A 21924-nucleotide genomic window follows, 5' to 3' on the forward strand; every position below is an offset into this window, starting at 1 on the left:
GTGCACTATTTCTTATCCAGGATGCTTATAGTAAAATCTTTCCAGTCCTCTTCTCTCCTTAGCCAGCACTCTCTCCCACCCTTTGTATTTATCTCTGTTAACAATGCTAGTAAACTAATCTTGCAGCAAAGCTAACACATTAGAAGCACAAAGGATGTACCCCATGCTCCCCTCTAACCCTACCTCCAAAAGTATTATATTTTAAATGAGCCTAGTCTAAAAGGATATATGTTCAGACATAGTATTACCAGATAGCAACAGCGTAAAGTCAATTTCACTGCCCTGGCCTATACTTAGCAATGGAATCCTGGCCCTTTTCCATTTGCGATATCTAATACAAGTCTCAGTTTTCTTGTGTATCACAATGAGCCTTCCAAAGCCCAGCAGCAGATGAATGGTATCAGTCAGCTCATCCAGCTGCCTTCTTTTTCAGTCACACTGTATCATTTAGCTTATCAACTAGCAGCTGGGCAGTAGTTGCAAAATGGGATGAACAGCAGGTGCTGAGAAAGAGGCTGCATAAGAAAGATGATTAGGCAATGGGAAACCAGTTACCACACTACTTTAATGGGGTTCTATTCCTGGATATGCCCTGGCCTGCTGGGTGACCATGGGAAAATCACTTAAGCCTCTGTGCCCCAGCTTCCCCATCTGTAAAATTACCTCTTTTGTAAATTGCTTTGAGATTTACAGGCGAGAATATTATTTTTACATATATCACTGACAAACATTAACCCTCGCAACACTTTTGGAAGGTAGGTACATGTCTATTATTATCCCCATTTTGCTGAGAGAGAGGTTAAGTGAGTTCATCGAGGACAGAGAAGGCATTAGTGTTAGAACCAACCTTAGCCTGATGGAGTTCAGCTCATGATGTAAAACAAACCTGTCCAAAACAGTTTTTCAATCAATGCTCTTAATTGTGTGCAATGCTTAGTTACCATGGTGACAGGTGCTCTATAAAAACCTAAGATTGATGCTGTTCTCCTTCTGTTTCTGCCCCAGGAACTACTTAGCGTAATGTGGCGGGAATGCAACATGAGAAGTAAGTAACCCCGTCCTCGCCTCTTTCTTTTCCTCATTGAGCAGGCCAGTCATAGAAATCAAAGGAGTCAATGACCTCTAACCCTCGAATCATCTGTAAAAAATAAAGTCAGACACAGCAGGCCTGATTCTCAGCTGGTGTAAACTGGGGTCGCTCCAGTGACATTGGCGGAGCTATGCTGACTCACACCAGCTCAGAATCTGGCCTACAATCTGTAAGAAATTCTGGAGTTGGATCTTGACTCATTTACGATTTTAAGAACAGTCACTTGCTGACAAATGGGATGAGTCAATTATCGGCATAACTTGAAATGAAATGTTAAAGCTACCTCATGTCACAGACAGACAAAGCTCTTATAGAAGGAGATAATATGCATCCAGTATCACATATACAGTACAATTCTGTGGATTGTGGTGGATAATCAGCTGTGCATAAGTGCCCAGTGCAACACTGGGCAAAAGGGCTAGCATGGTCCTTGAATGCGTCAACAAGAGAATCTTGAGTAGGAGATCTTGCTTCCGTATTTGGCACTGGTCACCCCCTGCTGGAATACTGTGTCCAGTTCTGCTGCCCACAATTCAGAAAGAATGTTAATAAATTGGAGACGATACAGAGAAGAGCCACAAGAATGATTAAAGGGTTAGATAGCATGTCTTATAATGACAGACTGAGGGCTTGTCTACATCAGAAAGTTGCAGCGCTGGTGAGGGAGTTACAGCGCTGCAACTTAGGAGGTGTACACATCTGCAGGGCACCACCAGCGCTGCAACTCCCTGTTTGCAGCGCTGGCCGTACTCCCGTTTTGTCTCGGGTGTAGAGGATCCAGCGCTGGTGATCCAGCGCTGGTAATCAAGTATAGTCACTTACCAGCGCTTTTCTTGACCTCCGTGGAATAAGCAGGTATCCCAGCATACCTGAGGAAGCCTCTGGTAATCAAGCTGGTCTCCTTCCCCGGCTTGCTCTCGCGTTCCCCGAACCCCGAGCAAGCAGGTCTCCTTCCCTGAGGTTTGCTGGGTGGTTCCGGGAAGGCGAGAGCAAACCGGGGAAGGAGACCAGCTTCGCCGCGGTTTGCTCTCGCGTTCCGCGAACCACCCTGCAAACCGCAGGGAAGGAGACCTGCTTGCTCGGGGGTTCGGCGAACGCGAGAGCAAACCGGGGAAGGAGACCAGCTTCGCCGCGGTTTGCTCTCGCGTTCCGCGAACCCCCCTGCAAACCGCAGGGAAGGAGACCTGCTTGTTCGGGGAACGCGAGAGCAAACCGCGGCGAAGCTGGTCTCCTTCCCCGGTTTGCTCTCGCGTTCGCCGAACCCCCGAGCAAGCAGGTCTCCTTCCCTGCGGTTTGCAGGGTGGTTCGCGGAACGCGAGAGCAAACCGCGGCGAAGCTGGTCTCCTTCCCCGGTTTGCTCTCGCCTTCCCCAAAACCCCTTGAAGCCGCCCAACAGCGCTGCAGTGTGGCCACATCTAACACCACTTGCAGCGCTGGTTGCTGTAAGTGTGGCCACTCTGCAGCGCTGGCCCTATACAGCTGTACTAATACAGCTGTAACAACCAGCGCTGCAAAATTTTAGATGTAGACATGGCCTAAATAAGGTCAATCTATTTAGTTTGGCAAAGGGAAGGTTAAGGGGTGACTTGATTACAATGTATTCGTATTTACATGGGAACAAATATTTGATAAGGGGCTCTTCAGAGAAAGGTATATCACAATCATAGAATATCAGGGTTGGAAGGGACCTCAGGAGGTCATCTAGTCCAACCCCCTGCTCAAAGCAGGACCAATCCCCAACTAAATCATCCCAGCCAGGGCTTTGTCAAGCCTGACCTCAAAAACCTCTAAGGAAGGAGATTCCACCACCTCCCTAGGTAACCCATTCCAGTGCTTCATCGCCCTCCTAGTGAAATAGTTTTTCGTAATATCCAACCTAAACCTCCCCCACTGCAACTTGAGACCATTACTCCTGGTACCACTGAGAACAGTCTAGATCCATCCTCTTTGGAACCCCCTTTCTGGTAGTTGAAAGCAGCTATCAAATCCCCTCTCATTCTTCTCTTCTGCAGACTAAACAATCCCAGTTCCCTCAGCCTCTCCTCATCAGTCATGTTCTCCAGTCCCCTAATCATTTTTGTTGCCCTCTGCTGGACTCTTTCCAATTTTTCCACATCCTTCTTGTAGTGTGGGGCCCAAAACTGGACACAGTACTCCAGATGAGGCCTTACCAATACCGAATAGAGGGGAATGATGACATCCCTGGATCTGCTGGCAATGCCCCTACTTATGCAGCCCAAAATGCTGTTAGGCTTCTTGGCAACAAGGGCACACTGTTGACTCATATCCAGCTTCTCGTCCATTGTAACCCCATGGTCCTTTTCTGCAGAAATGCTGCCTAGCCACTTGGTCCCTAGTCTGTAGCAGTGCATGGGATTGTTCTATCCTAAGTGCAGGACTCCACACTTGTCTTTGTTGAACCTCATCAGGTGTCTTTTGGCCCTGTCCTCTAATTTGTCTAGGTCCCTCTGTATCTTATCCCTACCCTCCAGCATATCTACCACTCCTCCCAGTTTAGTGTCATCTGCAAACTTGCTCAGAGTGCAGTTCACGCCACCCTCCAGATCATTAATGAAGATATTGAACAAAACCGGCCCCAGAACCAACCCTTGGGGCACTCTGCTTGATACCAGCTGCCAACTAGACATGGAGCCATTGATCACTACTCGTTGAGCCTGACAATCTAGCCAGCTTTCTATCCACCTTATAGGCCATTCATCCAGCCCACACTTCTTTAACTTGCCGGCAAGAATACCGTGGGAGACCATATCAAAAGCTTTGCTAAAGTCAAGGAATAACCTGTCCACTGCTTTCCCCTAATCCATAGAGCCAGTTATCTCATCACAGAAGGCAATTAGGTTAGTCAGGCATGACTTGTCCTTGGTGAATCCATGCTGACTGTTCCTGATCACTTTCCTCTCCTCTAAGTGCATCAGAATTGACTCCTTGAGGACCTGCTCCATGATTTTTCCAGGGACTGAGGTGGCTGGAAGATGAAGCTGGCAAATGCAGACTGGAAATAAGGCATAATTTTTAAATAGTGAGATTAATTAACCACTGGAACAACTGACCAAGGGTTGTGGAGGTTTCTCCTGCACTAGCAATTTTTAAATCAAGATTGGAAGTTCTTCTAGAAGATCTGCTCTAGGAATTATTTTGGGGAAGATTTATGACCTTTGTTATACAGGAGGTCAAACTAGATCATCACAATGGGCTTTCTGGTCTGGAATCTATGCACATATGAACAGTCAGACTATCTACTCCTAGGAGGCTAGCATTCCTCCAAGTGGATTAGGATCAAGATCATGCCATGCCATTCAAAAGGGCACTTCTTCCTAGATAATTGCTCCTACATTAACTCCTCCTAGACAACTGGGAGTTCAAAGTCATGCCATGCCATTCCAAAAAGCAGTTTTCTCTAAATTTTGCAATGAAGTCTCAGAACAGCCATCTTACAGGCAAAGCAGCATTTTTCTTCTGCATAATAAAGTTTCAAATCTGTATTAAGTGAATGTTCAGTTGTAAACTTCTGAAAGAACAACCATAATATTTTGTTCAGGGTTACGAGCATTTCAGAGTTACGAACAACCTCAATTCCCTAGGTGTTCGTAACTCTGAGGCTCTACCGTACTGCGGGGGGGGACAAAAAAACCCACTAATTCATCTTTTTGAGAATTCTTTTTGCTTAAAAACAGCCAAAATCATACACTGAGAATTTAATACTGGGGGAAAAAAAAAAGAGGTTTGCTCAAGAGCTGACGGTTCCCTGGAGGACAAATGCAGGGAAGGAGCGGAAAGCTGAAATGTTAACAATGACAAGCACAAACTAAATAAGGAACGCGTACTTGCTTCTTCGGTACTATCTGGAGAAAGGAAAGGAATGTGGTGGAGTCTCCTAACTATGGGGGCGGGGGAGGGAAGGTTGGACGAAGTTAACTTTTGTTCTCAGTAGAAATCCATCAAATAGATGTCTTACTTTTTTCCTTGCTATATGAAACATTGGGAACAAAGCAAAGCAAAAACATGTTATTTAGGCCCCTTCTGGGAACAAAGCATCATTTCAAACCCTTCTCAAAAGATTATTTAGGGCACTGTGAGTAGGAAGAGGTGTCCCTTCTTTTATAAAACACTGGCTACAGTAGTTCAAGTGCACACTTTCAGAAGGCTTTTCCACAATGCCCCTCACCCTCTACTTCTGCTGTGTCAGCCTTTCTGACTGCTTTCATCTTTCTTGTAAAGTGAATAAAGTAAATGACCAAATAACTAAAAGATTGACTGGTGGCCTGATTTTGAAAAGCAAAAACTAACGTGAGATATTTAGCTCCCCCACTCCTTTTCTGCACAGTGAGTCACAGCAGTTAAGTGAGCCCACAAAAAGTGACTCATTGCAGAGCTGAAATGCCACAAGGCTAACTCAGTGGGAGACAAAAGAATCCCATCTATGCATAAAAGAGCTGCCTGGAGAGAAGGCTAATCGTAGTTTCTTCTTCTTAAAACAGAAATATTAGAATTAAAGCTCTGTAAAGGGGGAGAGAGTCCTGCCTTTTCAGAATCCTGGGGTGATATTTATTCATGAAGCACAGAGCCAGCATGCCAGCACTGTACAGGCTGCTGCAAATGGAAACAAAATGTTATTCTAATTACAGACAGCCAAGATATTACCTCATAGCTGATTAGTCAGTAGTCTACTATGAAAGCAGAAGTGAGTTTAATTTAGGGCTTTTACTTCCTAACGATAAGTGGATGCCAGATTGAACTGGACCTCATATATCTTGATGGTTAGCTCCCAATTTATTTTCTTAGGACAGTTAGCCTGGCAAAAATTATACCTATTACTAATGGAAAGGTGAACTTTTATCTTTTTAAAAATCAGCAGAGCACTCTTATAGTTATTGATCTTTCAAGTCCTGGAGCCATATTGATTAAGTCACCCTGTACTCATTTCCTCTCTGCTTTGGCTTTGCCTTTTCCAGTTCCGAATCACTCAAAAACCTCTAGTCTTCCCACTCTTAGATGGCTACTTGCTGAATTGGAAGAGAAGTACATCAGGCTGCACTGCTCCTGACGAACCCCTGTCCCATTCAACTGTCAGCAATCTATCAGCATTTTGCCATTCCATTAGGGGCTGAACTCCATTTTTGCTGTGATGCAATGGGCATTATATTTTTGTGTTAATCATTGCCAGCATGCAAGAGCATAATAAAATAAGCTAAGGAACCTTGGACCCAAATGGCTGGCATACTGAGAAATAGTAATTGTATACAGAACTAGCAACTGAACCTAGGAGGTAGCACTGTGAATTTGGGGCTGACCCAGGAAAGGATGGCTACCCATCTCAACATCTAACTTCCCTTCCTTTACAGGAAGATCAAAGCATCCCCCACATATTTTGGTGAGAAAGTACTATGCTATACTTGGTATGGTCTACGGGGATTATACATTGCTTCAGAAGGTGAACATAGTGACATCTTTCTCTTTTTTCTGTTCCCTCTGCCAAGGGGCAAATTTCACCTACAGGTGCACACATCTGTACGCCACAACAGAAATGTTTTCCAATGGACTAGGCATCAAAATTCCACTCTTCAAAAAATAGATTCTAAGGCTTTGAGGGCAGAGTTTTGTACATTTGCTCCAGAAAACTTTGAGAACTGTTGACCAAGTTTAGGGGTGACGTTTTGTATGCTGGAAGTTAGGGCCTTCTCATTTATCTCTGATCTCCCATATACATGCCCTCTTCATGAACATTAAAATTTGCATTTGGTTAAAACGGTCGTTTTTTTGGCTGGGAGTAGCTTCTATACCTTTTCCAAAAAGGAAAGAGAGGCTACAGCTGAATACGAAAGTGCTCATTTCAGCAGCAGGGCCGGCTCTAGGTTTTTTGCCGCCCCATGCAACTACAACAACAAAAACCTCTGAGAGCACAACTGCCGAAGCAAAAAGAAAAAGGAAAAAAATCTCCCGGAAAGCCATTCCTGGAATTGTGCCACCTCAAGCACGTGCTTGGTTTGCTGGTGCCTACAGCCGGTCCTGTTCAGCAGACATAGGAGCTCTCAGGTTCTTCAGGGCCCAGGGCTTTTTGTTTATTTTAAATGTAGCAAACGCAGCAATACACAGTAAATAAATGACTTATTTTCCTTGTTTGCACTGCTGTTGTAGCTGTGTTGGTCTCAGGATATTAGAGATAAGCTTTCAAACTACATGCAGCTCTTCTTCATGTCCTGAAGAAAAGTTTGAAAGCTTGTCTCTTTCACCAACATACGTTGGTCCAGTAAAAGATATTAGCTCATCCACCTTGGTCTCTCTGTTATTTAGCTTGGTCATGTTAATTTAGGGAACCAGATCAAATTAACACATTTCATCCTTGTGTTTGTTATCAACACTAGTTGGAACTAGCAGGGTTTCCACCTTTCTGCTGGGCAAACCTGAAGTATAAAGTCCTGCCTTATCCCCTCTTATCAAACCACACCCCGTATGCAAAGCCAACTCTATCCCAATGGAGATGTATTGGAATTTGCCTCCTGGCCACTGACCAGATGACAGCTTCTCTCTTTGTCCTCTTTGCTCTACTTAGTTGGCTAGAAGAACTTTTTTATCTCTCACACACTTTCTGGTTTCTTTGTCATGTACCTTCCTCCTGACTAGTGCATTGCATTTCAAAGCTCCATAACCTTTCCCTCATTATACTGTGGAGATTACTATGGTATCTGAACACTGACATTGTATTAGTTAAGCCTTGCAAAAGTCCTGAGGGGTAGGAAGTTGTTATCCATTTTTTACAGATGGAAAAATTGTGACAAAAAATTATGACACTAACCTTGAACACACTTATCCATAAAGTAACCATGTGCACAAATGTTGTCCTGGGACTACTTATGCACGTAAGTGCTTGCAAGATCCACAGCTAAGTGGCCTGCTTAGGGTCACAAATGAAGTCTTGTGTATTGACTACAAGACCATCTTCCTCCCAGGAAGACGGCTAAGGAGATTAAGGCCAGGTCCACATTAGACACGTTTGCAAGTATAATAATGTTGGCTAGGGGTGTTATTTTTATGATATTTTTATGCCAGCAAAAGCCCTAGTATAGACACAGTTACATGGGGGGAACTCTTTTGCTGGCATAGCTGATTTCATTTCGTGAACTACTGTAAGCTGTACTGGTTACAACACATTTTTGCCAGTAAAAGCAGTGTCTGTACCAGCAAACCTTTTCTAGTGTAGTCCAGACCTAACAAAAAAGCGCGGAATAAAGTTACTAGAGCTTTCAAAAGAACTTTTGCTTTTCTTAGGATGACCAGATGTCCCAATTTTATAGAGATAGTCCCAATATTTGGGGCTTTTTCTTATATAGGTGCCTATTACCACTCAACACCTGTCCTGATTTTTCACATTTACTATCTCCCACCTTCTGTTGCATGGGGAATCAGTTGTACTTTAGAAGTACTTTTAAAAAAAGATTTTATTTTCAGAGCAAAATTCCCTATCATTTTATAATAACTGTATTTTTAAAAACTTTCCTCTTGTGATGATGCACTGGCCTCTTGATTGATGAGATGCTTGGAGCCATTGAGAACCTTGTGGTTTATGTCAGCAGTTCTCAAACTTTAGCAACCTGAGGACCCTCATTTTGATTTAAAAAATTCTGCAGACCCCCAAGCCCTCTGCTCAGCCTCAGATCCTGTCCTCACTCCTCCCCTTCCCACAAGACTCCATCCCCAGTCCACCCCTTCCTGCCCCGATCCACTCCTGCCCCTCTTCTTTTCCGCCTCTTTCTGTCCTGTTCCCTGAGCATGCCACCTCTCCGCTCCTCCCCTGCCTCCCAGCACCTCCTGCATGCCGCTGAACAGATGTTCCCTGGCATACAGGAGGCACTGGAAGGGATGGGGAGGAGTTGATCAGCGGGGCCAGCAACCCTGGACATGATTCCGCCCTCTCCCCTGACCACGACCCATCCACGCTCCTCCCCTCCCCCCAGCACCTTCTGCATGCCGCTGAATAGCTGTTCCCCAGTATGCAGGAGGCACTGGAAGGGAGGGGGAGGAGTTGAAGGAGGGAGGGGGAGGAGTTGATCAGCAGCGCCGGCAGACCCCCAGGGATCAACGTACCCCCATTTGAGAAACACTGGTTTATGAGTTGATTTTGCTCATGAGTCATTGTCGTGCAAGACAGGAATTTCTGAATCCACTGAAAAAAGCACATTTATAATTTGACAGAAGCCTGGGGAGCTAGAGCTCCCCAGGAAATAAATCAAAAACATAAATTATGATTGCCCAAGAAGCTACAGGTACTGAAGGAGAACTGATTGCGTAGGAGCTTAAGTGAAGAGACACTTCATGCATAACAGCATCTTAAAACATTGCATGCAAAAAAGCATTTTCCGAGTTCCTCTGATTCTTGCTGTAAACGATTCCCCAATTATACACTGATGTACTAAATTATTTAGGGTTATAGGATCCATTCATTCATTTACCTGCTCTGTCTCAACAAAATTAGACACGTGTCCATCATCACTGACCCCTCGTATGTGAAACCTGGCCCCAGCTCGTTCACAGCTGATCCGGGAAATGAGGCAGACTTTCGCCTTCTTGTGAGAGGCATAGACAGTATGGATGTCCACTATGCCACAGATCACTTTTAGCAGCCAGTCGGAGCAGTTCACCTGATTGTGTTTAAAGGGCACATGCAGCAATTGGTTCCTGCAAAATTCAACAGAACATAGATTCATTTACTCAAAAAATGAGAAAGAGAAACAAGTTGCACCCCACGTTGTTCACTAATTAAAGCTTATAATAGGAGGTTATTCCTTTTTTTTCCTACCTCACTTTACCTGAAACTAATAATTAATAGGTAACAATCCTGGTGAAGGCCATAATTCATAGAAACTGAGAGATTTTAACAGTGTGACAGCCACCATACTTCTGCCCATGTGTCCAGAAGACTTTGCCCCAGCCTATATAGAACTCTTTTGAAAACCTGCTGGAATTTCAGGGGAAGTTTTCCCAGCATAAACTAGGCCTAAAATTAAAAGGAAAAGTTACAAGCTGAGTTTTGCATGGTTTACAATGGAAGTATTATCTTTGTGCTATTTTTATTAAGCAAGCCAGTCTGTGACCAGGTCTGAGAGGTATGCATAGTCTCTCCAATATACTTCCATCAGTCATCAGCAATTCCCTATTACAGTTACTATACCAGTGGAATCCTACTAAAGATTTGCGCTTCACAGAGCAAAGCATTTGAAAAAAGTGAAGAATTGTTCTACTATTTTTATATAACACAGCTAAAAACCAGCTACAAAAGAACTGCATTTTCCTCCTTCCTTCCACATAAAAAGAAAATCTACCCATCTTATCCAAGGCAAACTCCAGTAGGATTTCTTTATTGCAGTTCATGTTATAGGGTCCACAGATAGCACTGCCTACAGTTAAGGTTGCCTGACACTTTCTATTATAAGAACCTTTTTTCACCCGTTTTTATTTTTTTCCAAACTTTGGAAATTGGGGATGAAATTTTTCCATACTAGTGGCCTATCTTGAGTTTTTTTAAAATTTCATATTATATATGTTTCACATATTCATTTTAGAAATACAAGGGATCTTATGTCAGACAACACATAAAAGCATAGGGCTTTCACATAAACTAAGACAGATCTAACAAGGCACAATAGATTGATACAGAAAGCAGATGTGCCACTGAATTCAAACATGTATCTTCTGAGAGCAAACTATCAAGACAAAGCCTTTAACAACTGTATATATTGTACTATTTCTATATTAAAAATAGACCTCTAATTTGGCAGTTTAATTCTGTTGGAACACAGCTGGTTTGCTGTGCCAGCAGTTCCATGAGGAAGGCACACACAACACAGTTGAAACTGGGTTTTGTATTTCACTATTCTGAACTAAACACCATTTATCAGGTGAAATCACATCCCAGCTGGAGAGATTATTTACCAGATTGAATTGCTCTGCCTTACCTATTAATCATCTATTACAACCCTGTTCAGCTAATGATATTTACCTGCTGGCCACAAGAAGTATTTCACACTAGCAGCACCTTTAGGTGTAATTCTGACAAATTATTACTTTTCACATGCATTATATAACTTCTTATTTATTTCCACTACAGTTTAGCTTCCTATGTGACTTCCTATCATTAAAAGAAAAAAATATAGGATGAGGGGGATTGGAGCACCCTATCAAAACTGGTAGGATTAAACAAATTCAACTTCCTCTGCAGCGGGCCCACACAGGAAGGATCCTCGTTTCTGTGCATTTTTTTCCATTCAATCAATCTTTGCTGCAGTGAGACATATTTTTTACTTTGTTTTTAAAATTGTTTTACTCAGTAAATAAAATAAGTCCACATCAGCTTATCAGAGGAGTTAGCATATGTGCAATGGTTTGATTACAGTAAGTTGCAAGTTAATGGATTAACACAGATATTTGCAATGTAAAAACTAGGGTACACTACTGCAATGTTAATCTAGAGATTTTAAACCCACGAGAATTAGGAAATACAACATAATACAGCAGAAGTGATGTATGAGCACAAGTACAGGTTTTAACCACATTAAGAATGCTTATTAAACAAATAATTTTTAAAAAGACCTTGGGAAGTAAACTACTTATCTGCATTTATACTGTATACAGTAAATATAGCAAATATATTTTTTCTTTCTAGAAAAACTAGAAACTCCAATTATTAAATTTGCTTTTGCAGCTGGGTTACATAAATAATCTAGATGTTATTGGCTCAATCCTGATTGACCGTGAATCTGCCAGAGCACATGCCCTGTAAAGTAAAATGTTAGTTAAGCAAAACATATCTAGGTTTAAATCTATATCTTTATTTTTCTTTGGGGTTATATGAGACGGAGAGGGAAGCTGGGCCTGACTAAAAACTTGGAGATAACATGAAGTACTAACCAGAAGAAGGAGTTACCAGATTCATAGTTGTTATCACCCTGCTTCTGGGCCCGCACTGTCAGGTCAAAGTTTGAGCCTGCATTTGGCCAGGAGAAATAGAACATCCCAGAGTTCAGGATTTTCTTAAGGGCATTAACACGATCCTCTTCCTTGGTTTCTTCCTGGAGGGGACAGAAATCTGTTGCGGTGATTTTATAAACTTCAGCATCCAGGATTTTTCCCACCGATGTACAGCCTGTCACCAGGACCAGAAAATGCAGCCGAGTGTTACCTAAAAGGTGACAGTTACATAAGAATTATATAGAAACACAAGCTATGCCATTCCAAATCAGCCCAGCGATCTGTCATGCCTGCTCTCCTGCCTCCAGCCATCAGTATCTCCTGCTTCAGAGAAAGTCAAAAAAAACCTATGATGCATGTGGCTAACATGAGATCACAATATCTACAAGGATAAGTTACAGGGGAAAGTTAAAAAGACAATGTAGTTATGACACACATTTAATAAGCAGCAACATTTCACAGACTGTAAACTTTTCTACTCTTCCCTCTGCTATCGTGAAAGTTGGCCCTATGTGGAGGCCCAGGACAAAGCCTATTTTGAGGGTTTAAGTGGGACTGGGGCCTGGTGCTGGTTCACTGCCCGGGGAAAATTTCATCCTTTTCTCAGTGTGCAAAGGGTTTGTTTCGGTGAAACCCTGCGATAAAACATTTGTCAATTACGTTGAAGCTTTTAGCTCAAACAGAGTAATAAAATGCAAATATCACCCATGCTGGCAGAACACAGTTCCGTTTACTCCCATAGGCAGCTCCTGAAGTCTTCTGTTCCAATTAGCATGAATACAATGGGTTAATGTACAGAAAGATTGAGTCCTTGTCTACACTACACAGTTTTGTCCACAAAAGGCAGCTTTTGCCAACAAAACAATGGAGGTGTATGCATTACAATGCTACTTTTGTCAGTAAAACTCTCCTGTTCTGCTGACAAAATAAAACCACCTCGACGAGAGACACAAAGCTTTTGGTGTCAAAGTCGAAGTGACAAAGCGTCAGTGTAGATGCTGCCGTTCATTATGTCAACTTAACTGGCCTTCCCCAGTATCCCATGATGCCTGCCGTGACCACTCTGCTCACTGTTGTGAACTTGGCTGCCCTGCAGGCATGCACCCCTCCTCTTTCAAAGCTTCAGTAAGTTCTGACAGCTGAGCATGTCACTCTGGCAGCAAAGAGCAACTTGGAACCCTGCTCTCCCCTGCACCAGGAACACAGCAGCAGGCAGGCTGCTGCTACCCCGGCAGAAGGGGGGAGGGACTGCTGTGCTGAGCCAGGATGGGAGGTGGGTCTGGTGTGTGGGGGGGTGTCCCCCACCCCTGCCTCAGGACCTTCTGGCTGCTGTCTGAACTTAAAAAGACAGCATGCCAACACACCCACTCTCCCCCAGCATGAACTCCATCTCTCTCACGTACACCCTCCCCCAACATACAATCTGTCTCTGTCTCCCCTCCCCCCACCCAACACACACACACTCCCTGTCACACTCTCTCCTCCTTCCTCCTACCCATATACACTTCAGTTGAAAAGCGGCTAGGAATCTACTAGGATACCCATGGAACAATGGGATTGAGAAACTTGCATCATGTGACTGCACCTGCCCCACGAGGCTTTGCAAACCCTTCCCAAAGCACCCTGCAGCCAGTTGCACAGTGGGATAGCTATCCACAGTGCACTGCTCTGTGTCGATGCAACAGCTGCTAATGTGGTTACGCTCTGCCGACACAAGGAGCATAGGTTGGACATGCAACAGCAGTTCAATTAAAGTGTGGCTGTACGTCAGCATAACTTTTGTCGATAAAACTCTGTAGTGTAGGCATAAGTCTGTAGTAGGGAATCAGGCTTTGATAAAAAGGCGTTTAAGCACTGACACTCCCCTCGACTCTTATTTTCAGACATCAGAACAGGGGAGAAAATCTGTCTTAAGGGGAATATTTGGGGAGCCCAGACCATTTGTGTGGGACTTCAGCAGGAAGCATGGGACTGTTTGAATCTATTCATGCTGTTCTGCAGAGTTTAGTTCACAATAAAGGCAAATGTAGGTGGTTATTTATAAAAAGTGATTTTCATAGTGTTTTTTTCTGTTAACAAGGGTACACCATGTTCCCATTCTTGGCGGTGGGGGGCGTTGTTAAGCACATATGTTATATTTTCTTAGCTAGTACTATAGCTTTGAGCGTTAGAAATGGTAATAACCCTGTATTTTATTCCCACTTACTTTGCAAATGACTATGCATAATTATAAAGGATTAAAACCAGGAGATTACATCATTTAGCTTAATGGTTAACCACACTTGATCACACACTATTCTGTGGCATCTAAGAGAGAGGATCCAGAAAAATATGCCTTGTTCTGGGTTGCTTACCAACTATGAGCCAGGTCCTCAGCTGGTGTAAATCAGTGTAGCGCCTCTGAAGTCAACAGAGCTATGCTGATTTACATCGGCTGAGGATCTGGCCCACAGGTAGGAGTTTGGGGGCAGCATTAAGTGATCCTGTAAAGAAACACAAATATACACAAATAAACACAAATTGTTATAGTCAGTTTCAGCATGAGGGAGGTGGCAGTGACAAACTGATGGCTGTGTGCTGGGTGAGACAGATATGGCAATTTCCGCCAATATCTTTGGGAGATCTTACTGTATTAAGTTTATGTATCATTGTGGGCCAGGGACTGTATATAATTCCATGCGGGAGGATGACCACAGCTCCTTCAGGAACTAAGGACAGTGGGGCAAATTAACTCAGGTAGTCAATTCTCCAAAGAAGTACCATCACTTGAAGGGGCTCACATATACTAGTTCAAACTGGATTCTCCAGAGACCAAAAGACAAAGAAAGGACTTTTGGATTAAAAGCTGGAGTTTAAGCCAATTCAGAGACTTCTTTCTGATCCAGCAAATGGACAGGACTTTCTGTCCAGGGGAGGCATTAATCTTTTTTGGGAAAAAGCTGGAAGGGTTTTGAGGCCCCCCAAAAGACTGATGGGTGACTTCTGGTAAGCTTTTAGCATGAGTCTACGAATGTCTATGTTTTTATACGTTTTCTCTATAATGCTTTCACCTTAAGAATAAATATGCCTGCTTATAAAGAACAGCGTGGCAATCTGTGACTGCTGGCAATTGCAGTTATTCATAGCCTTTAAAGAGAAATCAAAGCACAGATGCTGGCATGCGTAGGCAGTCTGGCTTGCTGGGGTATCAAGCATCAGAAGGAACCCTGCAAACCAGTCTGCAAAACCCCCACTCAGGAAGGAGAAAGATGTGGCTATTTGGTTTCTGCCCAAGAGAGGTGGCGGCCGAGGAGCTGGGAGCCTAGAGAAAACGCTCGAGGAACCACAGAGGGGAAATACAAACAAAAAATACAATGGAAGCAGGGTGTATTGTAAACAGCCCATTGTTACTGAAACATCTACCAACGTGAAGAGAGATGCTCTGACAGTCAACACCAGATGCTGCATACTTATCTTTAACGTTGTATGCACTGGTGGTGTAACCGTGTCAGTCCCAGGATATTAGAGAGGCAAGATGGGAGGCTTGCTGCCACACAGGCTATGTGGACATGCCCAAAGTTATGCCAGGCAATGCACCACCCTGTGGAGCCACCACAACTGGAAAGGTGTAAAGATAGCTTAAAGCTACGATAGCTTTAGATGCATAGCACAGACTCTAGGCAGAGGTGGGCAAACTATGGCCCGCGGGACCCTCCTGCCCGGCCCCTGAGCTCCTGGCCCAGGAGGCTAGCCCCCAGCCCCTCTCCCACAGCCTCAGCTCACGCCGCGGCTGGCGCAGTGCTCTGGGTGGCGGGATGGCAGGATCCTGGGGCAGTGCAGCTGCAGAGCCTGGCCTGACCCGGTGCTCTATGCTGTGCGGTGCGTGGCTGGCTCCAGCCGGGCGGCGCGGCTGTAGCGCCACCAGCCACTGGTGCTCCAAGTAGCGCGGTCAGGGGACAGGGAGCAGGGGACTGGGGGGTTGGATAGAGGACATGGGAGTTTGGGGTGCTGGTCAGGGGCATGGATAGGGGTTAGGGAGGTCAGAGGGTGGGGAACAAGGGGGTTGAATGGGGACAAGGGTCGGGGGGGGAGCAGTCAGGAAGGAGCGGGGGTTGGATGGGGCAGCAGGGCAGTCAGGGGACAGGGAGCTGGGGGTTGCATGGGGCAGGGGTCCCGGGGGGCCATCAGGAACAGGGGGTTGGATGGGCCAGGAGTCCTGGGGGGCCATCAGGGGGGCAGAAGCAGGAGGGGGTGGATAGGGGGTTGGGGCCGGGCCATGCCCCCCCTCCCCTAACCAGCCCTCCATAGAATTTCCAAAACCCAATGCGGCCCTCAGGCCAAAAAGTTTGCCCGTCCCTGATCTAGGGTGAGCAGATATCCCAAAATTAGAGGCTTTGTCTTATATAGGCAGTCTATTACCTCCCCTCCTGATTTTTCACACTTGCTATCTGGTCACCCTAACAGAATCTAACCCAAGATATTTCACTATTTCTTTGCCAGAGATATTAGATCTTTTTCTTTTTTTTAAATACGAAAGCATCTGAGATGTGCAACCCACCCTGGGGCCCCAGATGTTTGAGGAGGGCCTCATCCTGTTCCCACTGAAGCACTGTGTCTAGAAGACAGGTCATTAGCCAGTCCACACTAGATGGGAGCCTCGGGTTGACCGAAACCAGCTAACATGTTTTTAAACATTACTTGCCCTGTCTACAGAAGGTGTGATGTCCTGTTTAAAGTCATGTTTGTTGTTAACATCCTATTTTCCGAGTCTAGACGTGGCCTAGTGATTTTGCCACCAACTGCAATAGGAGCTAGAGCAGGCCCATGATATGCAGTTTAAGCACTCTCTACTGCAAGGCTTCTCTGTTTACTTTAAAGGTATAAGAGAAACAAGGTGGGTGAGGCAACATCTTTTACTGGACCAACTCCTGTTGGTGAGAGAGACAAGCTTTCGAGTTTACACAGCGCTTTTCTTCAGGTCTGAGAAACTTACAAGTAAGTAAACTCCCAGCCTAGGTAGATGGACTTGGGCTCAGGGGCTGGTGCTACTGCACTAATAACAGTTGTGTAGACATCGCAGCTTGGGCTCTGAAGCTCACGCCCAACTCCATCCTAGGCATCAGAGCCCAAGCTGCAACTTAGAAGTGCACAGATATTTTTTAAAGTACTAGCCCTGCAGGCCCAAGTCTGTCTTCCCAGGCTGGGAGGGTCGCTCTGCCACAGGCTCTGTAGACATACCATCTTAGGCAGCCCTGAAGGCCTCTCTAATTTACAGCAGCTTCCCAAGGCTACATTATGGGGCACAGCACACCCTAGACTCTCCAGTGCTGTGACCCCTCCCCTTCCAACATGCCACCTACACCAGAGCTTGCAAAGGGATCCCCAGTAGGCAGCCTTAAGGTTGTCTCACAATGCTTGTCCTGGGGGAATCCTCACTGGATGGAGATGGAGCTTTGACAGTCCTAGGCCACTCTGGCCCTTTTATGCGACGTACAGGGGCCAGAGCGGAGGTGAAGAGCTCGCTTCTCAAGCTTTCAGAAACATGCACAACAATAAGAATGCTATCAATATAATACCATTCTCAAACTATAAATCATGTCTCTTTCGAGCCTGGAGTTAGGCATGGCCTCAAAACCACCAGTCTCCAATCATGAAAAACCAAGCCCTGAGAGTCAGACTTACTGTACTCTCCACCCTTAAAAAAAAAATCAACTCTTCTTTTTCAGGGTTCAGATGCTTGCTGGGTCACCAGCTAGTTTCCCACGCACATTTTGATGCAGCTTCCTCCATACTTGCTCCACCCCTTTCCTTCTTTGTCAGCACTTTCAGCTTAGCCTTGGAAATGCTCTTCTCTCAGTTCTAAGAAAACTTGCTCCCTGTGTTATCTCACTCCTGGGCCTCTCCCCAAGCACAGGCTGCCAATTCCCCCCTCCCCCTAAAAAAAAAAAAAAAGAAGAAGTGGTCTCTAATTACATCTGCTGCATTTGTGATGCGAGCCTAGACTGAGCCATGTCCATTCATCATTTCACTGAGACATTTTGCTGGACTGAAAACACAGACCCAGAGAATAAAACAAAAGCTTTATTTACCCAATCATGCTGTTTGAAATACCATCTTGTGTGGCAATAGTAGCATTACCAGCTGCAGGGCCGACTCTTCTAGTTGCCGTACTTACCAGGAGCAGTTAGGCCATACATGTCTGATTATAACAACTATGAGTACATCTCATTCTGAACCCAGCAATAAATCAAAATCAACTTCATTTATTGCCAGTTAAAACTTTTTTTAAAAAATATGATTCCTCTTCTGGTATATATCACCTCAACTGCCCCCTGCCTTTTTTTTTTTAAATAGTTGCTTTAATGTGAGAATAGCTACACAGCTTTTGGGCTCTGCTCCTACAAAGACTTATGTATGTGCTTAACTTTAAAGACAGGAATAGTTTCACTGAAGCAATGGGACTACCCACACTTAAAATCAAGCACACACAAGTCTTTCCAGGGTTTCGGTCTTAGGCTTTGTCTACACTAGCATGAAAGACAAAATTTTTGTCATTCAGAGGTGTTACCCACCTTCTCCACCCCCCGAAAGACAAAAGTTTTGTTGACGACAAGCACTGGTGCGAACAGCGCTTTGCCGGCAGCAGCGAGCACTCCTGCTGACAAACAGCAGCTATACTGCGCGCCTTTTAGTGGCAGGGCTGTAGCGCAACTGTGTCGTCAAAAGCTGCGTAGTGTAGACATAGCTTTTGTTTACACTGCTAAATCTATTTGTTGTTGTTGTTAATATGCAAGATACTTCTAGGTTAACAAATTAAAAGCTGATTTTTTCTGTTCCTGAAATTTACAACTGCTAACATGCTGGGTAATTATTGATTGATTGGGTGGAAATAAAGCATTTATCTAACAAGATTTTACAGGATGGTTTTCTAGGCTCTAAACAATTTCACTTTTATTATGCAGTAAGTCTCCACGAAAGAAAAGGCCACAGAGAGCTTCCTGTTCGAAAAAAATAAAATCAGCTTGTCATATGGCAGCCTATTTCCTACAGTATGTGAACTGATGACAACCCGGAATTCTCACGGGCTCATGGTTTACAAATTTTCCTGGACCACAGATTGGCATTAATGCTGTGATATTTTGCCAGCAGAGAGGGAATAGCTTCAAGCCACGGAACTTACACTGATAAAAAGATATATAGCAGATACTGTAATCACGAGGGGAGAGAAATTAAAATAAGACACATACTACCATCCCCGTAGATCCATATGGTACTTTCCTCAATTTTTTATTTTCAAAATAGAGGAATACTGTTAGTGTCACTAACCTTAACTTTTCACATGTGTAGCTCTCTATCCATTTTATTTCTGTCATAATATTTTAATGTTGCATCTCTTGGGATTCCAAATAAAACTTTGATTGAAAAATTGCAAATAACTAAACTACCATATTAGTATAAATCACATCAAAACTACATGATGTGTTTCATTTTTGATCCCTCTTGCTGCATCAGCACTGTGCACATGGGTGAGGAACCAACTTAGGAGCAGCTGAACATCAGTCAGAAGGTTTATGCTTGTTTTACTGAATACACAAGCAGGAGAATTAAAAAACTACTGCAGACATGACATAGACATTTGTTGCTTTATCAAATGTAACTGGCTTGAAGATTAGAAGAAAAACATTTCTACGAGGCAGCCAGTATTCCTTTAAGATCAGAAGGAAAGTTAACCCTGAATCAATTCCCTGCAGTTTTCATTTGCTAGCAGTGCTAGTCAGAAGCAAACCTTGTACTCAGGGGACTGCACGTACTCTAATTGTGGCCAGCCTTCATTTGTGGCCAGGAGGTTCCTTGCACACCTATGGAGTGAAAGGCCAAAATCCAGCCCTATTTCTCAAAACAAAAAATCTTAGATGACAAAAGAATGCAAATACGCTGGAAGAAAAAGAGGGAAAATATGGTAAAAGTCTCCTTTATATCAACATCCCAGGTCAGTAGTAGAAAGCATATTATATGCAGCTTAAACAGCTACAGAGCGCTTGATACACAGAGCCAGCAGAAAAGAAACAATTTAAAGCAACCTAGAAAAGGAAACCTTGAAGAGTAATCAAAGAGCTCCAGGTCTTAATATGCACTTCACATTTGCACAAGCAACAATGCCAGCAGTGGAACTTTTAAAGTAGCTCTTGCCTTAGAAACTCTGAATCTTCACTTAAATTGTTGTTTAAACAAAAATTAGAATTTACTTTACAAGTGGGTAACATCTACATTCCTGCTTCATTCCAGCCGTTACAATGCACATGTGGAATGACATTCTCATCACTACACTGCTGACAGATGTTTAGGAACACAGAAGCAGCCATAATGGATCAGACCCTGGCCCATCTAGTCCGGTATCTTGTCTCCCACAATGGCCAGAACCAGATGCCTCAAAGTCAGATATAGAAAATAAGAACATCTGAGAAAGATGGAGGAGTCCACTTTCCATTTCACTAGAGCAAACACAAGAAAACTATCCTTTCAGGGATAATGAGTTAAACTCTGAACACAGTTATCCAGGTGTAAATTTGATGTATAGTAACTGAGATCATTATGTAGCCCAGTGGTGAACTATAATAATCATAGTTGGCTGTAAAGAGAACCTTTAAAGCAAATGGGAAAACTCAGCTATTCACAGAAATATGCGCTGAATGCTGTGTGTGGGAGGGTGAGTCTGGGAGAACATTCAGCAAGACAATACGACAAAATTAACTTTTATACTTTTTGTTCAGCTCCTATGAAATCAGCTGTCTTGACCAAGATTCAGTGAGGATACCCCAGGAAGCATAATTCTGGAACATTGCTGATATCAATAAATGTGGCTTCTCTATTAAACCTGCGTATATGACTCTTGTTATTCATTTTCTCCCACAGTGTATGTCATAGGTGTCAAAGCTTTCTATTATGAAATACAGTAAAAAGGAGAAACTAGTCAATTCTCATTCTCAATTCACATTGCTGTGAATACCTCAATCTACTCTTCTCGTTTTCCTTTTCCAAGTGAAATCACTCACATTTTTTCACACTCGTTATATGAAAATCCCACAACCCAATCATCTCCTCCTATTCAGTCTCCGCTATATTTCATGGTAAGGTGATCAAAGGACACCGGACTTCTAATGAAAACATTTATCTCTGCTTGATAAAATACAGTATTTTTCAGAAAAAAATTTTCTAGCCTTATGTTATTGCACCCAAGTATCCCATTTTCTTTTGTGAACTGCAGTTGTTCACTGGGCTTCATCAAGCTATCTTCACTGACAATTTATACAGCAACTATCTGTATCGAGGGTTCTATTAATCCCCATTGTTATGGGGACTGAATTTAAATTTAATTTTTAAATAAAAAACCCTCCTCACAGACTTACCGACTTTGGGACCAGAAGGGACCATCATGATCATCTAACGTCTGACCTCCTGCACATTGCAGGCCACAGAATCTCACCCATCCACTCCTGTAATAGACCCATAATCTATTTATATGGCTCCCAGCCCTATGGTAGCCAAGTGCCTCACTGTCATCAACACACATATCCTCACCTCTTCTCGGTGAAGTACTATTATCCTCATTTTACAGACTGAGAGTCTAGGCTCAGAGAATAAGTGAAGTCTGTGGCAGTCACAAACAGAACTCCATCTCCCAAATCCCAACCCAGTGTTTTAACCACAAAACTTTTCTTCGTCCCTCTAAGCACTGATGCTAGACTTTAAGGAGGCACTTTTTAAAGGCACATATTGAAGCTGGGCACCTACCTGTCCTTTGTGCCTGTGAAAATCTCTTACATTTTAGCATACGTATATATATCCATACATAGAAAATATTCCTCAGAAGA

General features: G+C 43.7%; 1 protein-coding gene and 1 long non-coding RNA gene across 4 annotated transcripts in view; one reads left to right on the plus strand and one right to left on the minus strand.

Moving 5' to 3' along the window:
- Window positions 1-21924, minus strand: part of SYNJ2 (synaptojanin 2) — a 93313-nt gene that overhangs the window by 54070 nt on the left and 17319 nt on the right. For 2 of the 3 annotated variants that reach the window (XM_050949434.1, XM_050949435.1), the window contains exons 2-3: window positions 12014-12174; window positions 9559-9784 (exon numbers count right to left, since the gene is read on the minus strand). In XM_050949434.1, the coding sequence (XP_050805391.1) occupies window positions 9559-9784; window positions 12014-12117 (330 nt within the window). In that variant the 5' untranslated portion in view covers window positions 12118-12174. Of the gene's footprint in view, window positions 1-9558; window positions 9785-12013; window positions 12285-21924 lie in introns of all 3 variants that reach the window. The other variant, XM_050949433.1, reaches the window with a different exon arrangement.
- Window positions 1-21924, plus strand: part of LOC127049344 (uncharacterized) — a 100917-nt gene that overhangs the window by 24881 nt on the left and 54112 nt on the right. The window lies entirely within an intron of this gene.

This window comes from Gopherus flavomarginatus, chromosome 4 (assembly GCF_025201925.1).
Source record: "Gopherus flavomarginatus isolate rGopFla2 chromosome 4, rGopFla2.mat.asm, whole genome shotgun sequence".
Classification (NCBI taxonomy): Eukaryota; Metazoa; Chordata; order Testudines; family Testudinidae; genus Gopherus; species Gopherus flavomarginatus.